The 10,378-nt window shown below is 28.7% G+C and overlaps 1 protein-coding gene across 1 annotated transcript; it reads left to right on the top strand.

The window, feature by feature from the left end:
• Window positions 1-367: 367 nt before the first annotated feature.
• On the top strand, window positions 368-1,325 carry LOC119667593 (farnesol dehydrogenase-like). Its single transcript, XM_038076900.1, has 2 exons — window positions 368-1,014; window positions 1,085-1,325. Exons 1-2 carry the CDS (start codon window positions 439-441, stop codon window positions 1,259-1,261), a joined length of 753 nt encoding a protein of 250 aa, XP_037932828.1. The 5' UTR covers window positions 368-438; the 3' UTR covers window positions 1,262-1,325.
• The last annotated feature ends 9,053 nt before the right edge of the window (window positions 1,326-10,378 follow it).

The raw sequence follows: 10,378 nt of genomic DNA, 5'->3' as shown, positions 1-10,378 counted from the left end.
GACCATTTGTTTTTTCATAGTGTCATCTTCCACCTAAAGTTTGTTTTTATTATGAGTCTCTGAACACACAATCTCATTATGTATTGAATAATATAAAGCAGAGAATATTTTCTCTTCGTACTCTTCACCCAAAAGAGTCTATGGTAATACGCGCTCGGTGAGATCTATTTTGCCTCACACTTTTAACATATCTATTTTATAAAAAAAAATTTTATGGTGAATTGAAAATAATTCTCTGCGTTGACATATCAAAGAGCTATGGAGTAGAAGAACTACCAGGAGAGAAAGTTTATTGAAATTTTGTCAAATTTTCTCCGACAATTTAGCTTTTCAAAGTTTGCAATCGAATTTAGTGTTTTCGGTGGTATTAAGCAAGCAGGTTGGTTTGTGAATACGTTTCAACACAACAAAAAAAATTTAAATAAAACAAAAATAAACATGGACCGTTGGCAAAATAAAGTAGCTGTGGTAACCGGTGCCAGTTCCGGTATTGGTGCTGCTATAGTCAAAGACTTAGTCAATGCTGGATTAATTGTTGTTGGTTTGGCACGTCGTGTGGAACGCGTTGAAGAACTGAAAGAACACGTGCCCAAAGAAAAACAACAAAATTTACATGCACGTCAATGTGATGTATCGAAAGAGGATTCGGTTAATGAAGCATTTGATTGGATCGAAAAGAATCTAGGTGGTATTGATATATTAGTGAACAATGCTGGTACTTCTAAACTAGGAAATTTATGTGAACTTGAATCAAGTTTTGTGCAAAATGTTCTACAGACCAATGTTATGGGCGTGGTATATTGTACTAAACGTGCATTCAAATCAATGAAGGAACGTAACTTTAATGGACATGTTTTAATAATCAACAGTGTTTGTGGACATTCAGTTTTAAATACTACGATTGCTAAGTCGCCATCAATTAATATATACTCTGCATCTAAATATGCTGTGACTGCTATGACAGAAGTTTATCGGCAAGAATTTAACAACTTGGAAACCAAAGTGAAGATCACAGTATGTTGTATTAGATAAAAAATTTTTGTTTGTTTTATTTTAATATTCTTATTATAAACTCTTCTTACAGAGCATTAGTCCTGGTTTGGTTTCAACTGAACTTGTTTCAGATGGCTTAAAGCAGAGAATGGCTGATCGTATATTACAGCCCGAAGATATTTCTAATGCAGTTTTATTTGCTATATCAACACCGCCACATGTACAAATTCATGAGCTGACCATAAAGCCTGTCGGAGAAATTTTTTAACCTTAGAAAAACCAAATTTTTAATAATTTTGTGAATAAAACTTTGAAAAGATTTTGCGTATTTATAAAAAATTAAATAAAAAATATTTATAAAAATTTTTTTTTTATTATTTTGAAAGCGATGACTTCAACTTTATCTTTTAGTAAAGATAACAGCAATTAAAAGTTATACATATTATTAAATTTGATAATAAAACGATAATTTATTTTTATGCACTTTTTGTATTGAACATAAAACAGAGAAGTTCTTAAATTACATTTAACCACGCGACCCTAATCTAATCTTTGACCATTTTTTTGGCTAAAGCTTTGTTGTAGTTTTTATATAAAAAGCTTATATAATAGAGAACATATAATTATCAATGCTTAAATGTATTTTGAGATACCGAACGGTGTATTCATTATGAAATAAATTTGGCATTCTGATAACCAAGTCTATTTTAAAATTTCGTTTTCGATAAATGTTGATTTTATTATAATTCTGCCGGTTACAGTCTTGCTCTGTTAATTTATTATTTTTTTTCAAATTAATTTATAATTAATATATGTGTATGCCCACTATAGTCAGTATTAATGTTTGAATTATTTATTTAAAATGCAGTGCTTATCTTTAATTAAATGAAATGGAATGGAGTTGATAATTCAGAAATATTTATATATAAAATTTTTCTTTAATATACATATTGTTCTGTGACTACATGTACTTGTTTAAAGATAAATAATTTTGTTTTTATTAATATAAAAAAAATTGGTGAAATAAAAGAGAAATCACTTATAAAAAGTTTATTATAATCTGGTTATTTCAAAAATTTCGTATTAATATTAATGCACTCTTATATTGGCTGAGTTAAATTTTAATTATTGCATATAAATATTTTCTACAAAAACCTTATTATACTTTTCAAATTATTGCATGGCTTCGGGCTTTAAATTTTAACCCGAGCATTGTTTAAGATGTAGTAATAGATAATAAATATGGTATCTAAATGTTTTAGAAAAGTTTTTTCTTTAAGCTTTAGTTCTTATTTTACTACCTAAAATTCAGGAAAAATTTAAATGCGGTTTCAGTTTAATTTCTAATAATCTTTAGTTTCTAACATCCACAGTCAGATCATATTTAATAAAATTATTCATATGTGTTAGACGACAGTGAACTTATAATTAAATGTGTATATATAAGCAGTTAAAAGATTATGTACGATAATATGAACTGTATAAGTTAACTCTATTCATTTAGTAACTAGATACTGTCTGCAATTTTTAATGTAATGTATAATGAGATTAGACTTAGATTAAAATATTGCTTATTTTCATTTGTATAGTTCCATCCAAAAGTGATTTCTACTACAAAGTTTGAGTATGATACTACACTCATATCTACACTAAAGAAAGTTATAGAACATGGTCACATCAAAAGGTTGAATTTAATATATCATTTAATCCAGATTAACATAAGTTAATTTTGTAAAAATATATACCTTGCAATTCATTAAGTACTAGAGATCTACTACTAATACTCTGGAGATTATTTGAATAACGCAGTGATGATATAAAAAAATTCCTATTATACGTTCTATTTTTATAAGGCAATAAAAGGTTTAACAAGCATTATTTTAAAGTTGCATTCATCACTCTGACTTTTTCGTTATGAAGTCTAAGCTATTCTTGTTAAATGTTTCTATCTACAAAATTGGTGTGACTGCTATTCGACCCAAACATTATATCATTAGATCATATGTTTCAATCATATCAATTCATTTGCTTTAATAATTCACTATACCAATAATATTATTGTTTAGCAGCAATAAAGTTTAAAAAACAAACAAGCCATTGTTGCTAATTTATATAGCTGTAGTTTACGCGTTTATTTTAATTATTTCTTACTTATGAAAAACCAACATAAATTGTTTATTATTAAATTTTATTATTAAACTTAATACATCTTAAGTTTATGTTGAGTTTGTGTGTTACACATCAGTCCATCGCTCAAATTTGACAAGGTTCAATTTTCGAGACTTGCAATTATAATCGGACAATTCAAATAATAGATGTTTTCAAAGACAACTGATAGTGAATATTTAGTGATATTGGAAATTGCTGCATGGCTAGCCCAAAAATTAACTTAATTCGAAAGGTTTTTGAACAGCAGTGAATTGCAACAACAAATATTTAGTATTTTTAATTAATTGAATTTTTGGTTTTGACTATTACGACTAATGAACTTTTAGGGTAATATTTCTTATATTAAACTATATTTCATTATTATTTGAGACTACAAGTACCTAGGCTTGAATTTAAACTCTGCCAAATTTAAACTCAAAGCCAACTAACCCACAACCTTACTTGACGTATATGTTCTTACTTCAAGTTATGTTAGTTTAGCCTGAGAGATCTCTGACAAATTCACTTCATGTGCTATATTAGAACTATACCATAAACCAGTTTTAGAATAATTGAATTAATTAATTATAGTTATTTTTAATTGTTAAATTTCAGTACTACTCATTTTGTAGAAGTATAATTTTTTGTGTGTTTTTCTATTAAGAAACTAAACCTGAAGAATAGTTTCATTCTTCAGATTTGACTTTAAAATAAAATTTCATATTAAATAACAAATAACACTATTATTAATAAGTTGGCTAACGGACACTGACTCGGAGCTTCAATTTTGGCAGGGCACGAGTTCAACACGTGGTACTTGCAGTCTTAAATTATTACTTACAAATAATTAAATATAAGATATAATTCTAAAACCACTGATGGTGAGTATTTGGTAATATTAATTAATAAATATAAAAATTTCATTGCTGTAGTTAACTACTATTCAAAATATCTCTCTGTAGAAAACAATAGTTTATATTAGGAATTTCTTTCATCAAAACGGATGATAAAAGTCAATTTATTATTTATTATTTGTTATTATTATTTACAAATTTTATTTATTATTATTATTTATTTTATTATTAATGATATTTCGAATATAGTTTATAGTTATCTTTAGAGTATTGACTATCAACTATAGGCTTAAGTCGATGTATCAGTAATGATAAAATATTTTTAAAACTAATTTAAAGCTTTAAGTGTTATTTAACATCATTAGGCCGTACAAGAGTACATAAATTTGGTTATTAAAACAATATATTATGAACAAAATTTAATAAATGTTTTATATAATCAAATCACACATAATTCTAATTAATTCTTTTAATGTTATTAATTATTTAATTAATAATTAATTTTATTTTCAAGAAATTATTGATTGATTTAATATTAATTATCATTTGAAGCGGATAATAAATCGAAATTAGGCTAAAATAAATCAAAGTTTTAGTAAAAATATAATAAATGTTTACTTTAATTTATATCGATGCTTATATCAATTAAAATTTATAATAATATACAAATTTTTAATTTCTCTTAATATTTTTCGTCCTTGTCGAATGATTTTTGAACAAATACAATCCCCAAAGAATTATTCAGGGTATTATACCAATGCTCTAAAGATGACTGCAGACTATAGTTGAAATATATATTACTGTCACAAATACTTCAACTAAAGTCTGCAGTCTTCTTTACGGTACTAGTATAACACCCTGAATAATACTTCAGGGTATTATTATTGTATTTGTTAAAAAATCATTTAACAAGGACGAAAAATATTAAGAGAAATATTGTATCTTAATTTATTTCTATATTTTTCTAATTTTTACAAATCAATTCATATTAATGAAATTAATTAATTTCAACTACTTAAGTAAATTTTTTATTAAGGTTTATTTATAGTTTCTACATAGCATTGTTTCTATGTAAATGTTTTTATAAGAATTTGAACACAGAAATTTCTATATGGCCACACAAATTTCTTGCATGCGATTTTCTTCGCAGTCCTATGACAAAAAATATATCTCAAATAAATGCAACTCTGAGAGTCCTATCGTAAACTTATTCAAAGGACATTTCTCTCTTGAATTGAAAAGCTTCGGAAGTTTGCAGTTCTCGCAAAAAGTCCTTACTCTCAACATACAAAAACTAAACTGCTGTGCGTAGAGACCGCAATTACACACCGGCATTTTTTTCTGTCTAATTAAATATGCCAAGTCTTTGCGACACTTTAAGATGAGATTTCAAATAATTACAGGATTGAAACGTGAAGAAATTCAAGCGAGTCCGTCATAAATTGAAAACAAGGCGCCGTTACGAGGCTTTAAAAGTAAAAGGCGCGGAACTAATTGAACATAATGACCCTTTAAATTAACAATTGCAACAATATGGATGCTTAAGGAACTGCGGAAGAAACTTTCCATTTATGGCGAAGAAGTAGCGAGGAAAAAGTTTAACTGCTTGAAGATTTGTGTAAGTAATAATTTAAATTTTACACAAACCAAAAGTGAATCGGAAAAGGTATTCTTGCCTTACTCGTCTTATGCTCATGCAAGATGAAGTAGAAAAGCTTCTTCTTCTACATTTTTAGCATGGAATGTGTTGGTTGAATAAATCATTGAAAAATATACGTGAGTCCTTACTATACGAATAAGAAAAGAAATATGGAGCTTTCCGCTTACTTTACTTTATTTTTTTTTCACTTTTTTTCACTGTGTCTTAATTTTATTACATTTCTGCTCGCATTATTTGTGTCTTCTACAGTGTAATTTTCCATTGGGAATGAGAGAAACAAATTTAATATTATACATTTCTTTGCATTATTTCATTTCCATTTAAACAATAGCCAACGAGCTTCGACGCTCCTTGGCTTTAAGTAGACATTGGTACCATATGGTAACATATTTTATGCAAATTAGCTATTTCTTTCCTTGCCTAATTGGTAATAATTTACGCAGTCATTAAGACAAACAAGGATTTTATAATTGCAAGCAAACTGCTTGCAAGGAACCCATTTCAATTATTTCCACGGCTTCCAAATTCAGAACAAACTTTAATATATTTAAAAATGTATAATTAAATACTTAAAATTTTAGTCATATGAATATATTAAAATTTATTTATATAAATTATTTATTTTTTTTTTTGTATCTTTATACAAATGTTTTTAGTTTTTTTGATTCATTATGAATTTCTACAATTTACTGCAAAGTGATTGTATCCCTCGGCACTTGAATGACATTATGTTTTGCTGCCAAAATGTCCTTTTTATTCCCACAAAAGTAACCTAATTCCCAAAACATAACTTTTAAACATAAAAATAATAAAATGAAAATAAAAGTTAGAAATGTGTTTAAACAAAGTGAAAAGTCATGCTAACATATTTGCAAATCCACTTGAAGACGAAAGAAAAAATGCAAATACTAAAGGTTTCGGCACTCGAATTATACAAACGCACACCACAACCGACTTTTGTACACATAATAAATGCGAAAATACACAATGAAATATACTCAAACCAAACGTTTCGGGAACAAGTAAAAAAATGTATCTAACCGGGCGCAGACCTAAAAATGCCACTAAACACAGGCGTCAATTCAGCATCTCAAATTGCCGCTACAAAAATACAGAAATGTTAATCAATTGCTTAGTAGGACTCTAGCACACACACACACAGACACACGCAAGGAACATGCAGGACGAACGGCAAATAGATGAGAACAAAAATTGCTTTCAGTCGTAAAAAGGTTAAATATGCTGCTATGTGTACTAAATTTCCACTAATGAAATACTATGACTTCTCTGAAAGGGTACACATTGAAATTCAAAACATATACGCCTCAAAACCAGAGGCAATTTCAACCTTCACTGCCAATAGATTTTGGATTTTGGCCCTTTTCACACACAAATGGCCAATAAAATTTCACTGTTACGAGGCGCTGCAAAATTCGATCGAAATCAAAGGAAATTTGTGGACTAGTGGACTAGTGACAGCGACTGGGAAAGAATTACGATTTTTAAAGTGAGTCGCAGCATGAAGTGGAGAAGCGTGAGTATACCTACCTATTGACAACACTTGGCATTACTAACAATTGCGAAAATAGAATTCTATAAAGCACTCTATTAGCAGTTAGTTTGTTAAGGAGTAGATTTAAAACTATCAATTATTGACCAAACTGAATTTATAAAATCAAGTACAACTGATTTTTAATCGATTTCAGAGCGCATTTTTATTTATGACCAAAAACATTTAATATAAGCATAAATATAATTTGGTAATTACACTTAATTGTTTATTAATTCAAGATTAAAATTAATCATAATTTTATATATCTACGATTTTAATACAAACAAAAATTATGTAGCATATAACCATTTATAAAAAAAAAACCGATAAATTAAAACTGATTTAATGAAAGCTTAATCAAGTATTTACAAACATTTCTGACTATCTATCTATCTATCTATCTATCTAATTAAACTATGTATCAAAATGGCTAAAAATATGAAATATAAAAACAAACTAGAATAAGTCTACATAGACGAGGAAGCATATACTTTCTCTTAGAGGGAGCACTCACAAGGTTGAGCTTCAAGGCTAGATAATGAAGCTAATAATTATGAATAATGAACTTATAAGGAGAATACTGCCGATTGTGATCAAATACAGCTAAGAAAATTGAAGCTCTATAACACTTAAATTGTGTTATAACTTTTAAAAACTTTATTTATTCTTCAAAATCTTAATCATCACCTTCAAAGTAATCCCTTCATAAAACAATACAATTATACCAACGCTTTTGCTAATTCTTATAATAATTAGTCTACACTGTGTACAGAAATAAGGTTTTTATTACCCCAATTGTGTGGAAACGGGGACTCGGGGCTGGTACCTTGACTAGCCTGGACTACTTAGTAGCCTGAAAACAATTGATGAATTAATTTGTCGGAAAGACCTTAAAACCGTGTAGCTCATGGGTTTTTATTTCTTTTATTGTGTTAAAACAATGTCTTAGGAAGGGTCTCCTGAATGTAGAGATTAGCCAGAAGTCATCCAATGCTATATCAGGTGAATACGATAATTGTGGAATGATATGATTTAAATTTTTGATTAAATGCTCTCGAAAAAGCAATACAGTATAAGATATTGCGTTATCGTAGTGCAATTGTCGCACTATAACTTTGACCTCTTTTTCTTCAAGCAGCTTTACGTAAATAATGTTCAAATATTATCCCTTCTTATCAGTTTAGCCGAGTAGAAGGAAAAACACCATACTATAATTAATAACACTTGAATTTGATTGACTTTGGGGCTATCTTTTCTTGGCAGATTTTGGTTTATTTGAATAGATCCAAGTCTCATCTCCAGTTAATATACACTTCATTTTAACCAGATAGTAAGAAAAAATTGTTTGAAAGACTTCAACATGACGCTATTTTTCTAAAAAATTAAGTGTTTTTGGCTCTCTTTAAGTGTAAATCATCTTTCAAAATGGTTTGGGCTCATCCAAATGGCATATTCATAGTATCACCACACTCTATGGTGATTTTTGTATTCTACAACTTCTCTGATATATTTAATATAACAACAACCTTAGCATAATAATTAAGTCATCTAATTACTAATTTCAGATAATTAGACAAATTTGTAGCATGTGACCTTAGCACATTTCCTAAAATTTGTCTTACTCAAGATAATTCACAAACTAACTTTAAAGTAGAATATATATATATATATACTATATATGTTACATATATATATCTTGTTTATTTTAATGATATTTCTTCTTGTTAAAACGAATTTTTGTCATTTCTTCTAATTGCGACACAAATTTAGTATTCAATCCAATTTATAGAGGACTTTATGAATCGATTATGCTAAATAAATAATTGTATGAAAACCACCATTCATAATATTTTTTTTATCTCGATATCTATTGTTATTATAACTTTTCAAATACAATATATTCTATATGCCAAAGAGTATTCAATATGTGTTAATTGACATACCAAAGGTTATTCCCTAAGTCTAAAATTTAACTTATCCCGAAAGTTAAGTTACACTAGAGACCTCAAGAGTGGCAATATGTTACACCCTTTAACTATAATTTTTAGTTAGTTTCTTGCTCTTTTATAAAATCGTAGTAATCAAAATATTGTAATCAAATATGTAAAAACTGTTTTATTCTTGTTTGTACAAATTATAAGAATCGAACCGTAACCAATTGCGATATCTTTACTTCCTTGCAGCATCTTGCATTCTGTCCTTTCCATGAACTCGTCTCAAATTTTCTGATAAAAGACTTTATACATTTCATGCAATCCCTTATCATACAAATTCTAAACTCTTTTTCGGTTCTTAAAACCAACATCGTACCGCATCACATCGCAATGGTAATTTATTTAATATTCCGCACGTGAGTTTTTCTCTTCGTTTTCAAATTTGTCGCTTGAGTAAGTTTTCATTTGATTCGTAAGAACCCTTTTCTTTGTAGCTAACATAAAGCAAATCTTGTGCTTTAAGTTTGACTTTTCTGCAATTCCGATAAAAATTATTTTATTTCCGTAGTCGCCCTGACCCTCACGGTTACACACAACAAAGCAGAGCGCAATGTCCTTTCTTTAATATTCACTTTCAGTCAAAGCAAAGCAACTCTGCGACATCGAAGTTTAATGGGAGTTGCTTAAGCGATGGGGTGGAGTACGATCCAAAAATTTAAAAAATTTACTCAAGGATACAAGAATAATGCAGCGAAACACAATATGTGCCATAGTGTATATGGAAAAGCTATTTGTGTGTGCGCGTCATGGAACAAAACGACTTTTGCGTCACAAATGGATAATGTGCGCAACGATGTGGTTGACTTACTGCATCTGTCGCTGCTCAGCCAGTTGCCACCGTTGCTGGAGTGGTAAATGAGGTTGATGATACTCGTAGAGCCCACCTCTTTTGTTGCTCCTTTTAGCAGCTAGTTTTGCTCAAAGCAAACCCCAATTGACCTCGTTAGGTGAACGTTTAAAATTAGTGCACAATGCCAAATGCTCTTTGCACCATTAAAACCAAAAATGCTCAAATTTATCAAAAATAGTAAAGAAAAATATTTATAAAAATGGATTAAGTTCCTCAGTGGATTCTGTGCATTAATTTATGTTATGCATGATTTATGTAAAAACCTTCTTCCAGTTTAAGCTCAAATATCTATTGACTTTATCAACGATTACATATTAATCTAAAAAC

Source organism: Teleopsis dalmanni, chromosome 1, assembly GCF_002237135.1.
Source record: "Teleopsis dalmanni isolate 2A chromosome 1, ASM223713v2, whole genome shotgun sequence".
Classification (NCBI taxonomy): domain Eukaryota; kingdom Metazoa; phylum Arthropoda; class Insecta; order Diptera; family Diopsidae; genus Teleopsis; species Teleopsis dalmanni.
Note: the sequence above shows the minus strand (reverse complement) of the source record. Positions and strands in the feature narration are given on the sequence as shown.

Coding starts and splice junctions, on each gene's coding strand:
- LOC119667593 (XM_038076900.1), top strand. CDS start 439: ATGGACCGTTGGCAAAATAAAGTAGCTGTGGTAACCGGTGCCAGTTCC. Junction 1,015..1,084: donor AAACCAAAGTGAAGATCACA/GTATGTTGTATT, acceptor CTCTTCTTACAG/AGCATTAGTCCTGGTTTGGT.